This window comes from Mizuhopecten yessoensis, unplaced genomic scaffold (genome assembly GCF_002113885.1).
Source record: "Mizuhopecten yessoensis strain PY_sf001 unplaced genomic scaffold, ASM211388v2 scaffold11151, whole genome shotgun sequence".
Classification (NCBI taxonomy): domain Eukaryota; kingdom Metazoa; phylum Mollusca; class Bivalvia; order Pectinida; family Pectinidae; genus Mizuhopecten; species Mizuhopecten yessoensis.
Window position 1 is genome coordinate 230344 of NW_018408905.1, and position 20723 is coordinate 251066.

Genomic DNA, 20723 nt, shown 5'->3' on the forward strand with positions numbered 1-20723 from the left:
TAGGTCGTCTCAAAGCGGTTCACTAATTAATGTTCGTGGTCATACAGCGTGTTTATACAGCGACACTAGCATGCTTTCCTTATAACCGTTCTTAATCGCGGATACCTAGATGTTTCTTTTCGGATATCAGTGTAATATTGTTCTACTAGAATATTAAAAAAATAAATGCATGCTCTAGATTCGGTGTAATGAGCGCAAAGATCGCCTAAAACTGGAGAAAATGGAATGGAACAAATAAGTTACGTGTATAGTAAATATAACTGTGTGATTCATTCGAAATTTCTAATCGTGTTTACTTATCATAAACATTTCAAATGTGCCAAGGCAGATTAACAAATGTGGTTTAGGTAGTAAAGAGGGGTGTATACAATACCATTAGGTGTTACACAAGGGGCGGGAAGGGGAGTTCTTTATGGCGAATATGGTAAGCATTGGATAGAAAAATGTTTCTAAATCTCTGTTTATGTATTAATTTATTTTGGGGTACTTGATAAGATTATAGAAACGTATGTTAAAAAGATACATGCTATAAACAAAACTATACATTCATACTTAGGCTACTGATGATAAATATGATAAATTGAATATTTGTTAATTGAACCATGAAATCATGAACTTTTGTAGACTAATTATGTCGTTTCCCTAAACAAATGGGTTTGCAGCGTAGCAGCTATTTTCCTGTTTTTCATAACTTATCTTTCACAAATTTACATGAATATTAGCTAAAGCTGTTTATCAAACGAATAATTCAGACAAATGCTTTAATAGAATGAAAACATTGCTTTAAAAATTCTTAAACTCGTAGTTGTATATACTTTGTTTATTTGTAGCTAATTTCATTATACTCTTTGTGACGTTTTGTGCGAATTCTCGACATGCTTGGCGTCTTAGTTTATAGACACTGGTATATCATCCTACTGGATTGATAATGGTTAGAAATGTATCTATTTTACTTAATGCATACAAAGGCCGTTGAAATGCGAAATAGATTGTCCAAGAACGATAACTCTGTTATTCATATAATGAAACAAATTAATGACCGTGGGACGTAAACCAATACCGTGCGCTACAGGTGAGTGCATACTATAAGAAAAAACACATGTCTGACTGTTAACACCTGACTATAGTGTTATATATATATAGACACAAATTGTGAATGAATAAACAGGGGCAGTTTAGATCATGTTGCAACATATGCGATTGTGTCTTATTATATGCAAATACTCATATTTACAAAATCATCAAATTACAAACGAGCATGTTTACAACTTCCAAGTAGGTTGTCTTTTTCGTAGAAGTTATGATATTTATTTATTAGGGATACTTGATCAGATTATAGAAACATATGTTAAAAAATACATGCTATAAACAAAATTATTTATTCGTACTTGGGCTTCTAATGATAAATATGATAAATTGAATATTTGTTAATTGAAACATGAAATCATGGTAAGATACGTCATACATACAAAGGCCGTTGAAATGCGAAATAGATTGTAAACCAATGGGACGTAAACCAATACTGTGCGCTACAAGTACATTCTATAAGAAAACAAATATATATCGATGTATACACCCGACATGGTTAGTTTGTAATGTATACACACACCTTGGGGAGGAATTATAATAGGAGCAGGTTGGTTATATTGAAACATATCCAATGGGGTCTAATATATGCCATTCCAAATACTCATCATTACACACTATCGTGCTAGTGGGCCAAAACATCCAATAACAATTGAGCATGTTTAAAACTTCCTGGTAGGTTCTATCTTTTTCGTAGAAGTGATAATAATACTCTTTTCTTTTAATCTTAGTGTGAGGTCGATTTACATAAATTTTAAATTACATAGTCTTTGTTATGTTGTATTCACCATTGATAAATTAATATACTTTTTCGAACTGTATACTGTTTTCCAGGAAACTTTTGCCCCAGTGAAACTTTCACCTTAACATCAATAAAATGTATATTAGCCCAGTTTTGATTTTGCCCTACACATATGATCACTATGTTTATTATGTTGCTTACTCATGTTTTATTTAATGCGAATTTCGCCCAAAATACAACATATCAAACACTTGACGGTATTCATGCAGGAACTGTAATCTATCCTGAATATTAAATAACGTGAGTGATAAATGACAATAATCCCTCGCACTATTAATATCTGCACATTTTGTTATAATGTTATTCAAACCAATCCTAGGTCATTTTGTTGATAACCTTTATGTGACGTCACTGATTCGGTACTATGTTTACAGACTAACGGAATCCAGGAAGTAATCGGGTACCTGGAACCTGCTAGTTTATTCGACGGTATACATTGCCAAGAGGATGTTGTCTGTGTAGATGCACCGTACATTTGATGGCAAGTTATTATAAGGACTTTGGAGAATATAGCGATCCTACGGTATAGTCGTTATATAAAATGATGAAGGGACGATTGACAATGTTATCTTTGTGTCTGTTCTTAACTTCGGCTGTAACATTTATTGAAGCTTTTAACCCTAACACCGGACTCAGCGATGATACTGCCACTTACACACATCAACGAATAACCGTTGAAGCTATAGACAGGATTGCAGCAGACTTTTTATTGACCAGTAACCAGGTGACGACGTCACAGACCACAGAATATGATTTTGTCATCAAAGAGCATTTCGAATCCGGTAAGTTTATATTTAATTTATTGTCAAGTAATATGAAAAAACAATCGAGTAGTGTGAATATAAATTTGCTATCGTTCATTTCACGTCCATGACGGCACAATGGTATAACGATAACGTGATGTCACGAAATTAGGAACATTCCGATACCACAATTCCATGTTCTTATTGCAATTGGAATAAGAACAAAATACTCTTTCATATGTGAGTGTGTTAATAAAGGATAGGAAAAATGCTTCTGTGGTTTACTTTTCACATTACACATTCCCAGGAAATAGTCTTAAACTAAACCAGCTCTGGTCTTAAGTCGGCGTTCAGGACATGTTTATACATGTCGATATTAGTACCACTTATACCTTTCTGTTAGAAACTGTTCTATTTTATAAATCATAATAAATTCAATATTGTTATTCGAAATATTATAACATAACACTTAACACCATTTTGTTTGTTTTAGATTGGTTTTGTTTAACAAAGAATATTTATGTGGCATGAAGGATCTCTCTCTCTCTCTCTCTCTCTCTCTCTCTCTCTCTTTATTTTGTCCTTATACCTTGAATCTGTGATATGCTATGCTCTTGTAAGTTACAGTTGTAGTATATTGTTGTTGTGTTTCCTATGCCGTTGCATATGTTGTCCTTGGGTGTTGACGTTGTGGTATATTTTTGCCTTGCTTGTTGAATCTGTAAATCATTTATTGTTGTTTGGTGGCGCAATGGGACATTTTTTACTTCTTACTTCTGTGTAAACGCTGTAATACTGTATACCGGGTTGATATCACTGTAGTTTAATTTTGCCTGTTTAGCCCTCCCGAATTAATCATTACAGTGAAGACTTGTAAACAACACATTATGCATATTAATTAGATGTGAAGGCCGAAATACAATATATTCTGTCATTGTGTGGTAATTCTGTGCTATATTTTGTTTTCGTGTGTTGACATTATGGTATATTGTTATTCTTTTCACGATGTGTGGTACCTTTTTTCATTATGTGTTAACGCTGTGTTATATTTTGTCATTGTGTTTCGAAAATGGGGTATGTATTGGCTTTGTGAACGAATGTACTGCTACAATGATACTGTTAAAAGAATACATTTGCATTTCATTACAGGAACGTGCCAGGTAGTATGTGTTTAGGTGTGTATAGGTTACATGTGTGAAGTAAATTATATTCAAACAGTTATTTAATCTGCACTCTGCATTTGATGACGTAAGACATACACAGGTGATTGTACCTTTAAATTTGGTAATAGTGACAGTATGTCAAACATGAATTACACTGCATCATACTGCTGTTTTGTCTTTCAATGACTCATCGATGAATCTATGGGCCAAAAAATTAGAAAAATCGAAATTGCCTAAACCACTCTTGAAAAAGAGGGACAGGTGTATAAGACACATTAAATTTCATAATAACAGATAATTACATGCTCTTAAAACTTATCTGATTGGGAATGACGGGTAATCAACCAAATAAATAAATTTACTGATATGTGTAATGACAATCCATTAGGCATAGACTTGATGCATTCTTCCCTTGTAGTGCGTTCAGGGATAAAGGACTATCAATTTTGTTAAAATATGAAGTCGCCCTTCATTGTTGTCCATTGGTAGAATATGCTTAAATATCAGGGCAATTTGTTCCACATGTCTGTTCTGTGAAGAGTCTGTATGTGGAATGTATCATCTTGCTGCGAGGAAAGATATCCAATTTCATTTTTTTTATTTTAGTTTTAAAGTTATTACTTTTACAATTCCATGCTAACATGGTTCAAAGGTGTGAAGACTTCAATCAATTTCTTCTAAATACCAATATCCAGTGCCATCTTACATGTTTGAGCTTGTTTGGTAAAAGACTATCAAGTTTATTTAAATATATGATTATGATGGGACTACTTTACAGTGTCATCTCGCTATGATGTCATTGCCAGGACACGATATAATGACCTGATCACATTATAATGACAACTGTCTAGCTAATCATTTCTAAAGCCTGTTTACCAGCAGGTAAACCTTTTCACTTCCGTAGACTTTGAGTCATATTCAACTATATAAAGACATTGGTTTATTTTATGAACTGTGATTCCATTAGCTTACATGATTCTGTTTTACGTCATTTAAACAAATCTCTTTCCATTTCAATCTTAACACGATATCTTAAACGAAATTTTCATAATAAATACACTCGCACTATTTTAACTCTCTAAGCCTTTTCTGCTGCTGATTTTAAAAGATAAAAAAGTTTTATACGATTTTTATTTTTATTTCTTATTTTGTTGCCCCATACTAAAAGATCATTTTGGACCTAATGTTATCACCTATCCATTGCTGAATGTTAGGCAGTAAGTACTCGTTTTTAGGAGGATGGTTTGTTTCATTCTTTGAACATTTGTCTTAACATTTCCCACGTCAAAGAACGCTCAAAATCAACGCAAAACGTGACGTATCACCAAGTCAAGTGTTCCTAAACGACAGAGGAGTTCAACAACAGACAACATATCAAGTTTTCAAATGTTGCTGCGGATGCAACAGATTAGTTTTAATCGCTTTTACGTTACCGAATAGAAGGCAAAGAAGCAAAATCCAAACTCTGCTGGGCGTTTGAACATTGGGCAAACACATGTGTGTTATTTTCTAAATGCCTAACGACTTAACGGATTTGCTTGAGCACAATAAACAACCGCACATAAAGTAGGTTTGATATATTACCCTATTTTGAAAGTGCTATATATTTTAACAGGTAAAATCTATCTTACCGGATGATGTTTTCCTTTTGTATTTATATGATTTTTTTTAATCTCAATTCAAACCAGATTCTGACAGCTACGAAAACTACAAAAACAGGGCTCAGCAATTTGCCAACGCAGTCTCAAATGTGTATCAGAGTTATCGTACAAACCCAGATTATACCGTCAACTCTGAACGAATCCTCGAAGGTTGGTAATGAAATTAATATCAATAGATGTCAAAGCATCGTATTAATGTATCAATATAAAAGAACTAATGAAAATATTATATTTTTCCTTTCTCAAATTTTATGATACCTTTTTCGCGAAATATTCTTGACATGTTAAAAATGTATTAACATACTAAAAATAGTACAACTGTGGGATGTTGCATGCTGACGGGAAAAAGTAATACATTGTTTTGATGAAGACTATAGAAAAAACTTTATGGTCGGTATTTCATTGAGAAATATATTTATTCCTTGTGGGATATTTGAATTAACATTTGTAACTGCCTTTACATGCAAGTGGTTATTGTGGATTCCTTGTGACTTCCTCAGTTCGAACTTTAAGTACGCGCCATACTTGGATTTGACCTATATTTGCATGCGCTACACTTGGTCTTATTATCCTTGTACGTTTGGAATGGTCTGCAATTAATTCTTTCATATTTTAACCGTATATTAATCGATATTGAGTAACGTTTTGCTAACATTATTAAGGTATATATACATAAAAACAACAGAAGAATCTTTCTTCTGGAACACCTTGTCTTATTATCCTTGTACTTTTGAATGAATTGCCAGTAGTTCTCTTTTTACTAATATAGATAAACTTAAAATAACTGTCTTCTTTGTAGCACATAAAATAGTCCAGGACACACGACTAGAGATAGCAAGCATCCTGTCGTCAGAAACATTAACTGATACAGCAGTTACATTATTGGTTGAAAAATTAGGGAAATGTTTGATGATCATCCAGTCATTCTACAGTAACACTAACTGGGTCGAGATGAATGGCAGAGTAGCGTATACAGATTTCGGTAAGAGGTGCTCTTGGTAATCTTGTGAAGAACGTGTACTATCTTGAATTTATATTTTGTTAACTTTAATGTTTATAGATGGTTTATACCGTAAACATTGTTTACTGCCATCGCCTTTTACATAAATTAGTTCTACCGTCGTGTAAATTTGACGTAACTGCCTGATAATAACATACCCAACAAATGTGAATACATTTCTTTTCTTCCATAACATCTTTAATAAAGCAATGTATTAGGATTTTCAGGCCTTGAACGTAGAAGAGTAAGTAATATAGGGTATATTTTGACAAAGAAAAATGATATACTACGGATCACGATTCGTTCTGCCCCTTCTCATTTAGGTTCACTAGCGGCACAGAGCTTAATGCAGATAGCCTCATCTAGTGATGCAACCTGTAGGACCTGTGACGACAGCCGTGTAGCGTAAGTTTTAAAAAGTTTTAAAAATAAAATTAATTTCGTTTAGTTTAGATTGTATGGTTTAGTTTCCTTTTATAAGATCAGGTGATTAAGGACATCCCTACATGTGTAACATGCACATGTTTTAGAGGTACTATGTTCATGCATTTGTCTTTTTGCAATATCTCGGATCTGATAGCTACTTCAGAGTGTTATTATTTTACTGCAAGACCATACCGAATGTACCACATCCCATTATACTGATGGCGGGCGATCCAATGGCTGTGTCTACCCTGAATTCTTCCAAAGCAGCTACCATTTTTACGAACTTTAGCATGACCTAAATATTACATAGAACAAAAGCTTGATTATCAGCTCTTTATGATTGTCTGCTTTTACATAATATGGTGTTTAGTGATAATACCGATAATATTTAATTAAAAGAGAGAAAGTTTAGTTAATAGATATTTTTCTACCGTTTTGTGTTCTATGTCTTTATAATATTTCTATACATAATGCCACAATCTTGCAGGCTGAACCTGGGTTCCTGTAACGACAACTTAGTACTCACTGATCGGCTCACGAGTGGATATTTGTCTGGGCAGCTTCACTCTCCAAAACCAACAGGTAACCATCCGTTCAAATAGATTTAACCATTATGATGATAGGTTGAATGCATACACTTATCTAAAACAAAGCAAAATATAGACCCAATATCCAACGTCGTCAACATGCCATGCAATATCGGGAACCAGGACCGGAAGAGAAAAATAAGTAATTGGGGAAAAAAACTTGTACAAATGACCAAATGAAATGATCTGCCGAGGAAATCATGATTATTGAGCTAGCTGTATGGCAGGTACCAACAACTACACATTGGAGATTGGTATATCCAAGCAAAATACAGTTAACGATAAAGCAAATGAAATGTTGCCATCTTTGACTTAAGCCATTTCCAAGTTTGGGAATACAGCATAATTAAAGTACGGTATGAACGTACGATACAACTGAAGAAATCATCCTGCATTACCTTCTATGTCTTCTGGTGAGGAGACTGTGAAGAATCCAAATGAGATCTACTGCAAATATGAAAATAATTTAAATCGTTGTATCTGCTGTTTATAACCTTTCTTTATAAACTGTTTTGCCCCGTTGTCATCATTAACACATCTACCGTTCACAAACTTTGTAATCAAAGTCGTGAAACACCTTTTGACAAACATGCTTTTTCTTTAAATGCAGTCGTATGTTATCGTTTTATAATCATTTTATCATTACTTGGTTAAAGAATCGTAATATGAGTTATGTAATTACATTACATTAAATATTGCCGTTTTATATAATTCATGTCACATTTTTGCCAGCATTACTCAATATTTATGTCAAACAGATGTTTGCCAACGAATTTGGAACACGCATTCATAGATGATGCAATTTTCAATTCATACTGAGAATCAAAAATTCTTGGAAAGAAGGTGGTGGACAATCATTAATCAACCTCATCCAGTTAAAATCGGACTGTTATCTAGTAATAACTTTTTCTTATTCTTGCAATCTAACATACACGTATTTGTATTATTTGGAATTATGAGCTTCTACTTCGTGTTCTTGACCTCGTACAGAGGTATATGAAATTAATTGTAAATCTTTAACTTTGTAGCTAACCCAGCTCATACTACAGGGAAGTGCAGTCATGGTGGCGTAAAGGATTCTGGGAGGATAACTCCGGCTGCCGGGGGTATCAACAAAGAAACCACAGACTGGGACTTTTCTCCTCATGCTCATCTGCATAACGACGCCTCTGAAGCTGCTATTCAGGCAACCGTGGCATTCTTTATGGATCCAAGTAAGTGAAAATATTATTTTATAGATTGTAGTTCACGATAACACAAAACAAATATTTCCCTCAGCATTTCTGCAACCTGAGATATAGTTCAAAGTACATCATAAACTATTCGGCTTGCATTTTCATGGCAAACACTAACAATATGAACATTTTAACATTTAGAAGTTTATTGTTGCAGAAATTGAAAGTAAATTTTAAATGCACCATTTGGCCAATTTAATTATTTAGAATTCATCAAGTGTTGTTAAAGTTAAAACGAATTTACATTTGTGTAAATGTGTTCCTAACATATGTACATTTGCGGCAAAATTACATACCCCTTAACTGCGATATACACTACGAACGATGCTTCAACCACTTAATTTGTTATTCAAATAGTATGAGATGTACTGAGCCAGATTAAGTTTCATCTACAATTTCAATTTTCACAAGATAAGAAATAAAGTCAGTTTTTAAACTAAAACCAAAACACACTTGGGGGGTAAAAAAGCATTTATTACTTTATCATCGCAGGTAGTAGGATATTCCACAAAGTCGCTAATACTTTTCAGAGAAGCCTGTTACCATCGGTCACACCACTTTGGAACACAAAGAAGACATTCTGATTTCGAAGTCAATGATATTGATAGGAGATATCATTTAACCTTACCATACCTCTAATAAATATAACCCTACCTATCTTTAAAGCAACTGGTATACTCACTGACAAAGTTCAAACAACTGTAGCGACACTACTTGGGTTGCAACTGAAATCGACACCTTCCCTTGCATTCGCCATCGACGTTAGCGGATCAATGGGAGACGATATAGCATCGGTAAAGGAAGTGTTACGTGCTAAAGTTAACGAAGTAAAGGGGACCGAACGTGCGCCAGGCAAATATGTGCTAGCTACATTCAATGACCCCGGTATGTACACAGTCCATGTTACCTTACTACAGAAAATATATCATCTATAATATTTAATATTATGTTATAGTTTATAATGATGATAACATTCTTAGGTTCATATATCTGTGGAAAAAAACTAAAGGTTAATTATAATAATAATAATAATAATATACAACATGTCTATAGCGCCCTATATAATTTGTAAAATTACTCTAAGGCGCTTTACAACATATGGATAATAGTAATGGTTATAATTGTGAAAACAAACAAAAAAGGCTTGCAATCACTTTCACATTTAACAAGCAATGTGCACATAATTGAACAAATAAAAGGGTGGTATTTACATGACGTCTTTGCAAAGATTCTAAAATGCAGACGTGAAGAGGTGAGTTTTGATGTCCCTCTTGAACTTGGCCAGGGTATTTGACTTTCTAATAGCAGATGGTAAGCTATTCCACAACGTAGGCGAAACCCTACCAAAAGCATCTGTTTCCGTAGGTCACAGTACGAAATTTTGGGACACACAACAAAGATTCTGACTCCGACCGCAGTGATCTTGACGGCTGATACAGGGTAACAAGCTCCTGTAGGAGCTGTTCCATTCAGTGCCTTGTATGTGTATACTAGAATTTTGTACTGCGACCTGTATCTAACAGGTAACCAGTGCAACAAAAAAAATATAACACTCGTCTAAAGGCTCATGTCATATCAAGTTATTGAACTCGTTTAATAAATTCAATATGACATTGACACTCACGAAATTTGTGGCTAAATGTCAAATTGACTGGCAACGGCTGTTGATGAAATTGATTTGTTTATTGTATTTACAGCGAGTTTAACTGAAGTTACCAGTACGACTGATGGCGATGAAATGATTCGTTTGATAGACAACCTTATCATAAGTGGAGGCGGCGATTGTCCGGAATATGCAATATCTGGAATACGAGCTGGTTTGTTAACAAATCTTTGCCCTATCACGATTTCTCTTTTTTAATTGAATTACTTGTGTTTGTTTAAGATTCCTCTATTGTAAAAGATCAAGATCTTTTATGGACTGACATTTTATTAGACATACCTTATTTTATAGAGGAGATTACGACAAAATGAAAAGTACAATGAAAATGATATGTCCTTGCGCTGTTGATTTTTTTCTAAGGTCGGTTAAACGAACGAATTTTAAATAATACTTGTTTTTTAGTGATATTAGTGTTTTGATAACATGCAGAGTAAATTAATATCACGTTTTTAAAGTGTGTTATCAGAAAACTATGAATGTCTTTGATACCAATAGGAGTTTTTTTCTTCTAACTAACGGAAGTAAAGAGTCTTGAAATTATATTTAGATCTCAGAAAAGCAATTTAGGTAACGTAACCGATGCGTTTCTCTATTCAAAACCAGTACAAAAACTTGGTGATTATTGTACTTCCTTTTAATAATTTTATATTCATATCTTTAAAAGATATATTTTATCTTTATCTTTTAGTTGTGCTATTTTCAAACTTTTGCGGGATCAAAAAACAAAACGGCTTCAATTTATATAAATGAGTAACACAATTCCTATATTGTATAATTTCCCACTTGAAATTGATCTACATAATATTGAACTTGAACAGAAAAAAAATCAACTGGCTACAAAGACAATGGCGGCACAAAGACAGTTTTTGTGATCAATCTAGTATGAAAAAGGTGAACTTCGGCATTGCGTTGGGATCAAGAAATACGTATTTTCAAAATGGCTGCCGAATTGGTCATTTAAAAAAGCAAAAACCTTAAAATTTTAGATATCCATTTTTTTGGCACATTTTCAGATGCATGTTTGCTTATTAGATTGATCATAATTTGTTAATTTTTACACCAGAAAAAAACGTTAAAGTCTTTACCTGATGAGTTGAGACCTTTCTCAAAATTGTAACTGCCTCAGGTTGTGGTAGCTTTCGATGTTAAACGCTGGGGTATTACTGCCAATATGACAATTTATAGGAAATATGTTTGGAATGATAAACCATCGAACTATTGAAGCAGCGACTGTCTTTAACAAGTGCCACCATTCTTTGATACTGTTGTCAGTATATGCTTTGTATCAACATACAACTTACTATGTATCTTATGTTACAGCTATTCGACTCTCGGAACCAAATTCAAAAATAATTGTTGCCACTGACGCCGACGCAAAAGATTCCATTGATACATTCACTGCTATTAGTGAGGCAAATGCGAAAACGATCAGGATTGAATTTCTCCTGACCGGGTCATGCACTCGACGACGCAGAGGTACGTACTGTATATAGTATACTGTCGACGCAGAGGTACGTACATAATATACTGTAGACTGATGACGCAGAGGTACGTACATAATATATTGAGATAGACAACACAGAGATACGTACATGATATATTGTAGACTGATGACACAGGGATATATACGTACATAATATACTGTATACTGATAAATCCGAGGTACGTACATAATATACTGGGACTGACAACGCATAGGTACGTACATACTATACTGAGACAGACGACTCAGGGGTACGTACATACTATACTGTAGAATGATAACTCAGAGGTACGTTCATAATATACTGAGACAGACGACGCAGGGGTATGTACATAATATACTGTAGACTGATAACGCAGAGGTACGTTCATAATATACTGAGACAGACGACGCAGGGGTATGTACATAATATACTGTAGACTGATAACGCAGAGGGACGTTCATAATATACTGAGACAGACGACTCAGGGGAATGTACATAATATACTGTAGACTGATAACGCAGAGGGACGTTCATAATATACTGAGACAGACGACTCAGGGGGATGTACATAATATACTGTAGACTGATAACGCAGAGGGACGTTCATAATATACTGAGACAGACGACTCAGGGGAATGTACATAATATACTGTAGACTGATAACGCAGAGGTACGTTCATAATATACTGAGACTGACAATGCAGAGGAAAGAAGTTAATATAATGTAGACTGATAACTCCAGGGTACGTACACAATATACTGATACTGACAACACAGGAGTACGTACATGATATACTGTAGAATGATAACGCAGAGGTACGTTCATAATCTACTGAGACAGACGACTCAGGGGTATGTACATAATATACTGAGACTGACAACGCATAGGAACGTTCATAATATACTGAGACAGACGACTCATGGGTACGTACATACTATACTGTAGAATGATAACGCATAGGTACGTTCATAATATACTGAGACAGACGACTCAGGGGAATGTACATAATATACTGTAGACTGATAACGCAGAGGGACGTTCATAATATACTGAGACAGACGACTCAGGGGAATGTACATAATATACTGTAGACTGATAACGCAGAGGGACGTTCATAATATACTGAGACAGACGACTCAGGGGAATGTACATAATATACTGTAGACTGATAACGCAGAGGGACGTTCATAATATACTGAGACAGACGACTCAGGGGAATGTACATAATATACTGTAGACTGATAACGCAGAGGTACGTTCATAATATACTGAGACAGACGACTCATGGGTACGTACATACTATACTGTAGAATGATAACGTAGAGGTACGTTCATAATATACTGAGACAGACGACTCAGGGGTATGTACATCATATACTGAGACTGACAACGCAGAGGTACGTTCATAATATACTGAGACAGACGACTCAGGGGTATGTACATAATATACTGTAGACTGATAACGCAGAGGTACGTTCATAATATACTGAGACAGACGACTCAGGGGTATGTACATAATATACTGAGACTGACAACCCATAGGTACGTTCATAATATACTGAGACTGACGACTCAGGGGTACGTACATACTATACTGTAGAATGATAACGCATAGGTACGTTCATAATATACTGAGACTGACAATGCAGAGGTACGTAGATAATATAATGTAGACTGATAACTCCACGGTACGTACATAATATACTGATACTGACAACACAGGAGTACGTACATGATATAGTGTAGACTGATGACACAGGAGTACGTACATGATATACTGTAGACTAATGACGCAGAAAAATTAACAATAAAAAGTACGATGTAGGGGAAGAAGCACATATTCAATACTTTAGTAAGTTTATGTGTAATGCCAAATGGTGTAAGCAGAGTAAACATTTATATCAAATTCATGTTGAAGGGGAGCATATATGTTCAAAAATACAGAGAAAGAGAAAAATATCCACAGAACCCTTTCAATAGATAAATATAATCAATTTCATATTTTTAACTTCAATATCAGATCTATTATTGGATGAGTATTTCATATTAAATACAAAGGGATCCATATTAGTTCATATGTAGTTACCTCACAAAAAAAAAGCATTTTCTTATAAATATTTGAATCGTATGGTAAGTACCTTCTAAGTTTAATTATCATCTATTTCCACCGTCTTCATATGATGTAGGCAACTGTAAGGAATATTCTATGAACGAGCGAATTGTTTTTAATTTACTTGGTTGTAGTCGCTCCGGCAAGGTATAAGAGAAACCTGGCAACGTTCCAAAGTATCGCGGCCAGTACCGGAGGGACTGTATATCAAATTGGCAGCGGTGAGCTTTCAACTATCCTAAATCAATTACTCCAGGTAAGATGTCACGTGATTAAAAGTGTCTATGATATGCTTTGACACGTGATATAGTCTTCATATGTAATAAGTATTGGTAATAAATCAATACTTTTCTTCACATAGTGCGCTAGAAAGGTAATTGTCCATTGATGTTCCCTCATTATTGGGTCCTCAGTTTTGTTACTTTTTAATTTGTGTATCCAATCAATTTTGTTAAAAAGAATTTAATACTTGAGAGTCAATAAAAACTTTGGTCAGTAAACATGTTTTATTTCTTTGTCTGTCCGCTTATAATTGCTACTTTATTAAACATATCCTTCCTTATTTGATATTTCTAGTAGTGACATGCGCAGAAAGGTCAAATTTAACCCCCATACAATCATGCGACCATACTGTGACCCTGACGATAAAAAGATATCTCTCTAAATGAAACGAAGATATCTTTTTCTGAAATTAAGATAAAAAAAGTCAGATATCTTTAAGTCAAATAGAAATATCTTTAATTTAATTAATATCTTCCAGTAAACTACGGAAAAACTATTTGTTATTTTGGGGTTATACGGTATATAACGGAACATTGTGTGCTCTTTGCATAAGACTGCGAAGCGGTTAATGAACAAAAGTGTACAAAGGTTTTGTGGTATATACCATATAACCCAGGGAGCTATGTTGGTTATTCCTTTTCTGGATATAAATATTGCACAAATTACAACATTGCCCAGCAGTATCATCGCAAAGCAACCTAAACTAATCAAATACCGCATCAAAAATTGCTGTATACGACGTTTTATCTTAGTTGTTATCTGCTATACAGTGAAATCTAAATTTACGTAAATCAACTTGTAAATGTTATTGCGATATCACCTATATTCAGAAATTTGTTAGATTTTTTTATTGTGTATTAAATATATCATTTATTAATGGAGATTAATCCATTACTTTATGAGACATCTTATATTCACGAAACAGCGCTTTAATGTTTTATTTTTAGTAAGCCTGCCAAATGCTCGCATACGTTTAAAGACAAAATACGTCATCCTTCCCTTTCCTTTATTAGGAGGACTTTGCGTCATCAACGGCAGTGGTGGATTATTTTGTACAGACCACGTCAGAGAGCAACTCAATGGATGTACATGTGGATAGTGAAACTACCAATCTCGTCATCACTATCTCAGGTCCGTACAGCTCAACGCATGCAACGTTATCGGATCCCACAGGTACGCATTCTTAAATCCTTTTTACTTTTGAAAAAGGTTTAAACTATCAACAAATTACTTTTGCCATTGTTGTTATATACACATTATTACCCTTTTACTGTTAAACGATGCAATGTTTAATGAAGCCATGGCTGTGGTATATTCAGTCCCTGTTTGGTGAGGGTGTGGACAATTTTGTCCTGGTGTGTTGAAGCTGTAATTTGTTTGTCCCGCTGACTTGAAGTTGTGGTATACTTTGTCCCGGTGACTTGAAACTATGGTATGTTTTGTCCCTGTGTGTTGAAGCTGTGGTTTATGTTGACCCTGTGTGTTGAAGCTGTGGTTTATTTTGTACTTGTGTGTTGAAGATGTGGTTTATTTTGACCCTGTGTGTTGAAGCTGTGGTTTATTTTGTACTTGTGTGTTGAAGATGTGGTTTATTTTGACCCTGTGTGTTGAAGCTATGGTTTATTTTGTTCCTGTGTGTTGAAGCTGTGGTTTATTTTGATCCTGTGTGTTGAAGCTGTGGTTTATGTTGACCCTGTGTGTTGAAGCTGTGGTTTATTTTGACCCTGTGTGTTGAAGCTGTGGTATGTTTGTCCCGGTGGCGTGCATCTTTGGTATATTGTGACCCTGTGCGTTATTGTATTGATTTATTTTATCTCAGTGCGTTGAGGAATGTTTTTCTTTCAATTTGTTGAAAGAAAGGAAATATTTTGTTCTATTTTACCATACCAGGTGTTAATATGACAATTTTTACATTTTTAGAAAGCAAGGAAAATGGTTTAAAGATATAGATAACATAAACCGCTCGGTTCCTATTGATACTTACGTGAGTCGTAAATATTAAATCATGTACATCTGATATAACAAAAACTGAACAAATATTGTAGTTTTGGTTTTGTCTTGTTTTCAGGAACCGTTCAAACATTTTCCACAGAAGGTACCACTCGGTACTATTCCAGTAACACGATCACAATGACAATTCAGGTTAGACATGCATGCTAACTCGCGACAACTGTCGTCATTTATACCGGCGCACGTTGTCACGTAGCATAATTTTACGGTATTCCCGAAAATAGATGTGTGGTCTTATCTTAATGCGTCTTTTTGTTTCTTTAGTTTTTCGATATGAGACATGCGTTGAATTAAGGCTATTGTAAAAGCATCTCAATTTAAGATTTTGAGCACTAAACTATTAGATTTTCACTGAAGATAATAACACGCGGGAATGTTTCTGTAATAATGTACGCATGAACACTCATTATAATATCTACTCTGACACAATATCCAAGATAATTTGGAGGTTAATTTTACTGTCGTTAATTTTTTAATAAATGTGTTTTGCGAAATCGATTATTGCATAAAAAGAGGAAAATATAACCACTGTAAAAAGATCCGATTTACGGGATATAAACGGACATAATATATAAATGTTTATTTCCTGTTTATAATGAAGAGCGATTGATCCTTATCAATATATCACCTTGGTCACTGAGACCGACCGATTATGACAAACAGACATTATTTGATATTACCGTACCTTCATAAAACGTATTGTGGTACTATATTTATACACATGTTTTGTGGTATCTACAACCGCGTGACTTCACAATAGCAAATCATTGAATTGTGGCTGTGATGTCAGTGTTTCGAGAAAAAAACTAAACGAGAAAAAACAACTTAAAGTATTGTGTTTGCAATAGAAATCACTGTGGTATCAGACATACGTGAAAGACGTATACAAAGACAGACTAACAAAAAGATTAATTAAATGATAAACACTGCCATGATATAAATAACATTTCATCTGTAGAATCCGACGCCTGGTACCTGGGTATTGACCCGCCTTCTGAGTAGACGATGGGAAGTCAACGTCACTGTCTCCAGCGCTATTGACATCGATATTCAGCTGATAGAAACTGACGACACCGGAATATATTACGTGTCTAACAGGAACCCGATAATAGGTATTGTATGACGTAACATGCTATGTTAAGATGTAAAATAACGTTAACGATTGTGTTACTTTATTTAGTTTGAAAGGATCAAAACCAACCTCTTTTCAGATCGTCCAAAGTCCGTTACATGTTCTCAATTCCTTCAAGTTAAATCAGCATCCAGATATTTTGAAAATTAAATAAATTTCTGGAATAGTTTTAAAAATGAATCCATTCAATAACACATTAAATTTTCTACTTAATGGATTCCAATTGCTTATTTATGAAATGGAGTTTCCCAATGGTACTGACAACACATACGACGTTGTTTAGGACGTTTATTGAACCGCTTCCTGATTGCATATTTAGGCAACAACAATGTTTACTGTAGTTAATTTACACTATTTGTCCTTTTCCCTGTCATTCTGTTTGCACAAAAGTGTTATCTCTAATAGTTAATTTTATATTTAGGGTACAATAGCATTTGTTTGATAAATAGAACCACCGTTTGACAGTGGTAGGAAACGTTTTCATTTCATAATAAGTATGACGTTCACAGTTGGTCATAGGAACAATCCGAAAGATATGTATTGTAAAATGCAAATTTTACAGGTAAAAACTACACGATTGCTGTCGTAGTGTACAATTTGAACTCGTCGTCGACATCCTTTGCTCTGAACATTCTAGACGAGGAGGGGACAGTGAATTACAATACACCCATAGACCTCAATTTTGGACCTTCTAAGATCACTGGTTATACATCGATTGTGATTCCATCCACGGTAGGTAGTGTCCATTTTAATCTAGTTCACGGTAGGTAGTTACCATTTTAATCTAGTTCACGGTAGGGAGATTCCATTTTAATCTAATCTTTGGTAGATAATTGTGACAAGGTGCTCGGTAGATAGTTTCCTATGTGATTCTGTCTACGGTAGAAAGTGTACATTGTAATTTCGGCAAATGTAGGAAATTCGGCATTGTGGTCTGCCATCCAATGAAAGTCGACTTAATACGTTAAAGTTCACTTCCTTATTATCTTAAACCCTCGTCAAATGAAAATGAAGTCAATTTTCACGATTTGCCATGTTTTCTGTTCTATTAAGTTTGTTGTAAAACGATGAACGTGTATATGAAGCTGGGCACAATTGTTTTCACTCTAAGTTGTCTTATTCCTGCTAAAATTAGCAACAAATGTCTCATGTTATAAATCGCATATCAAATGGAAACTCTTGAAAAAGCCTATATCTATGTCACAATTTTTAATGTAAAATTTAAAGTTTACATCAGTGGAAAGCACACTTTAATATTGTGAGAACTGAAATTAAAATCAATAATACGATATGCAATGCTTCAACATTTTATATGGTATTTTTATTTCCAATATTTGACTTATGTAAAAAAAAATCACATGATATTTACGAAACACAGAAAAGCTTGACGTTGGACCAAATGTCAAATTTGATTCCCATAATAATCCACGTATCTTATTTGTTCTTGTTTCATTATTTGATGAAATGATCAAACCATGGATGATTCATGACTAGATATTTTTTAATCATGATATCTTTTTATCGCGCTTTGAAATATTATCTATAGGTATTGATTTGAATGGCAAATTATAATTTAGGGTTTTTTTTGTAAGGATGTTTTAAGGTTTTCTTCACACGTTAGATTTGCAACAATTGTATGAGTATGGTTTATTAGAGACCAATCACATTTGCAGAGTTTCTACGTCCAGTTAAGTGGGACCGACCAGGATGGGTTCCAGTTCAAGAGAACATTGGGAACATCGATAACACCTGTTGGTGTGGATTTATTTATTCAACCAATATTTGGTGAGTTTTAGTAGTCTGTTCCTTTTACTGCTTATAATGAAACCGGTCTTTTATTCACAGCGATCAACTCATGTTCCAAATATCAACGACTTGATAATTAATAAAACTAACGTTTTGTAGAAGGGTGCCATGTTATATTGTCAGAATGTTGACGTTAAGCAAATGTGGTCGTATTTAATATAGGTATTTTCATTTTCGTTGAAGAAAAGAGTACTTCTCTGAAGCCAAATTGCCAGATTATGCTTATAAGTCCATACATAGATATGTAAGTTGGATCAGTAAATTACATTAAAATGAAATTAATACAGTTTGTTAGAAAATATTCATCTTGAAACTATGTAGTTTTACATCAGCTGTTGTTAGTAGTCACATAGCAATAAGTAAAAAAAAAACGATAATATTAGTCTCTGTTATGAATTTAACAGTTGAAATTTTATAATTCTTTAAAACCATGTTCTAATAGTTTGACGTTTGCCATTGCACAATATTAACATTTCTACTGAACTTGGACTCAATATACCTACTTAACATTTAAAAGGTTATTTTTCAATGAACTTTCCAGTTGGCGTATGAATACATCAGCATATTATCAACCTGATCATTCAGCGGAGCGCGGGAAGTAGTTCTATTAATAGATTGGGGGGAAGGGGGGGGGGTCATAAGTTTTGAATTAAAAGAAAACTACTTTACATCTTATTTTTTTTTTTTTGTAATCAATGCATACAGGTTATTCATCTAACTAGAACGACGTCTTACTGTGAGTGATGAAATCATAAGCTTCGGTACCTTTCGATTATTAAAAAAATATCAATATCGAATTTAATGTAAATATAAGGATACAATCCTGTTTTGTTGAGATTTATGGGGTATAAACCTAAATGGGTCTTGAGACAAATTCAATATGAACTGCTACCTCAACAAAACAGGATTCAATCCTTAAGTAAATTTGGCTATAGGAACACCTCATGACATTACCTATACACTAAATAACCTGGTTAAAGATTTGATATTATACCTCATACAGGAATACTTGCCATCGAACACCTCAGGATATTATCTTTACACTACGTAACCATGTTAAAGGTTTGTCGTTATACATAAAACAGGAAACCTTGCCATCGGAACACCTCAGAACATTACCTATACACTAAGTAACCAGGGCAGTACTACAGAGACGTACACGGTTAGCATTGTCGACGATAAAGGACGAATTCTATCGCCAACTTCACAACAGCACAGCGTTAGTGCAGGGAATGATACAACTGGAATATTTCAGCTGACAAGCACCATTGAACTGGAATACATGTTTGTATTTATTAATTCGAATCTTCATTAGTTTTACCCTCAAAAATACCTGATCTTAATTTCCTCGTGTTTTGCCAACGAACTCCGTGTTAATATCTTCTTTGTTCGTATGATTTGTCTTTGGTTTATCGTTTTTGAGTTCAAAATACGCTTTTGTTAATTGAAGCAAGTAGCCCAATTTATCATGACTTTCTACCCGATTGGAAGTAATCGACACTACGTGCACAATAATGTGTTTTCAAAACAGTTTTAACGTTGATGTTATA

The 20723-nt window shown here is 34.3% G+C and overlaps 1 protein-coding gene across 1 annotated transcript in view; it reads left to right on the plus strand.

Annotated features, from left to right (window-relative positions):
* The first annotated feature begins 379 nt into the window (after positions 1 to 379).
* The window catches only part of LOC110466974 (von Willebrand factor A domain-containing protein 7-like), a 28282-nt gene continuing 7938 nt past the window's right edge, over positions 380 to 20723 (plus strand). Inside the window, exons 1-17 of the mRNA XM_021523809.1 lie at positions 380 to 424; positions 2263 to 2670; positions 5483 to 5605; positions 6255 to 6437; positions 6779 to 6860; positions 7369 to 7463; positions 8497 to 8682; positions 9370 to 9588; positions 10401 to 10520; positions 11687 to 11842; positions 14078 to 14199; positions 15239 to 15398; positions 16294 to 16367; positions 17194 to 17347; positions 17930 to 18099; positions 19041 to 19152; positions 20259 to 20457. Of these exons, the coding sequence (XP_021379484.1) occupies positions 2430 to 2670; positions 5483 to 5605; positions 6255 to 6437; positions 6779 to 6860; positions 7369 to 7463; positions 8497 to 8682; positions 9370 to 9588; positions 10401 to 10520; positions 11687 to 11842; positions 14078 to 14199; positions 15239 to 15398; positions 16294 to 16367; positions 17194 to 17347; positions 17930 to 18099; positions 19041 to 19152; positions 20259 to 20457 (2396 nt within the window). The 5' untranslated portion in view covers positions 380 to 424; positions 2263 to 2429. The remainder of the gene's footprint in view (positions 425 to 2262; positions 2671 to 5482; positions 5606 to 6254; positions 6438 to 6778; positions 6861 to 7368; positions 7464 to 8496; positions 8683 to 9369; positions 9589 to 10400; positions 10521 to 11686; positions 11843 to 14077; positions 14200 to 15238; positions 15399 to 16293; positions 16368 to 17193; positions 17348 to 17929; positions 18100 to 19040; positions 19153 to 20258; positions 20458 to 20723) is intronic.